The sequence below is a fragment of the Elephantulus edwardii genome, unplaced genomic scaffold (genome assembly GCF_000299155.1).
Source record: "Elephantulus edwardii isolate Elephantulus edwardi_28Jun2011 unplaced genomic scaffold, EleEdw1.0 scaffold00124, whole genome shotgun sequence".
NCBI lineage: Eukaryota > Metazoa > Chordata > Mammalia > Macroscelidea > Macroscelididae > Elephantulus > Elephantulus edwardii.
This window is the reverse complement of record NW_006399874.1, coordinates 5,074,982-5,076,218: the sequence shown is the minus strand read 5'-3', so window position 1 is coordinate 5,076,218 and position 1,237 is coordinate 5,074,982. Positions and strand designations below refer to the sequence as shown.

Genomic DNA, 1,237 nt, shown 5'->3' with positions numbered 1-1,237 from the left:
TCTCCAGCTTCATTTCTGTCACCAAGCCCATGTTTCCCAACTACTGATTCTTTTTCCCTGTTCCCGGCTTTTGCGTTCCAGTCGCCCATTATTATCACTGCATTTTGATTGCACGTTCGATTGATCTCCGACTGTAACAGTTTGTAGAAATCATCTATTTCTTCTTCTCTGGCTCTGTTTGTTGATTCATATATCTGAATCATAGTGGTATTCACTGCACTTCCTTGTGAGCATATGGATATAATCCTATCACTTGGAGAGGGAAATCATCCTTAAGAAGATGGAGGGATGGTAAAAGGAGAGAAAAACCCTTGATCAGGTAGACTACTGACACAGTGAATATAGCATTAGGCTTGACTGTTTTAGAGACTATGAGAATGCTACGGGATAGGACAGTGTTCATATTGGTTGTTCTTAGGGTCACTGCAAGTTGTAGTCAACTTGAAGGCACCTAAAAATAACAAATAAGATTTCTTAAGCAATAAATCTTTACAGAAATAAACTGCCATATCTTCACATTTTTCTCCCATTGGAGCACCAGGAGGTTCAGATTCCTCAACTTTTAATTAACACATTGCTGCAAATAACGGTAATACATCGAAAAAAGCACTGTCATCAATTTAAAAGTGGGTGGCAACGTGTTAACAACTAAATTCTTTACTCACTGTGCCACCATGCCCTGCCATCAAGGAATCACTACTTACTATTATTTATTACTAATTTCTATTTACTCTTTTGTTCAAGTTACAAAATATGAAAATTTCAAGTACTTGTAAAATTTTTAAATGTGCATTACCATCAAGATTTATCAAATAGTCATAAAAGGGGGTAAAAAATAAAAGTCATAATGTGGAAACCCTGTAAATTATATTATCCCTTAGAACTTCTATAATAATAGACAAATATAAAAAAAAATCAAATAAAAGTAAGAATACTGATGGTTTTTATTGGCAGTAGGTCCATCATATTTATAGACTTCTCTGTTGTTTAGGGAGAAACAGGAGCAATGGGTTCTCCAGGAGAACCAGGATACATGGGCTTACCTGGGATACAAGGACATAAGGTATGTTTTTTGGGGAGATGTAATACACATATTCTTGGGAAGGGTCAAACCGGGTGGCTCCTTGGAGGCAAGGATTCTGAGGCTCCGTCTAACATACTATGGACATGTTGTAAGGAGGGACAGGTCCTTGGAGAAGGACAGCATGCTTGGGAGGGTGGAGGGACAGCGCAGGAG

General features: G+C 38.0%; 1 protein-coding gene across 1 annotated transcript in view; it reads left to right on the top strand.

Moving 5' to 3' along the window:
• Window positions 1-1,237, top strand: part of COL21A1 (collagen, type XXI, alpha 1) — a 196,036-nt gene that overhangs the window by 152,843 nt on the left and 41,956 nt on the right. Inside the window, exon 22 of the mRNA XM_006893157.1 lies at window positions 992-1,063. Coding sequence (XP_006893219.1) covers window positions 992-1,063 — 72 coding nt within the window. The remainder of the gene's footprint in view (window positions 1-991; window positions 1,064-1,237) is intronic.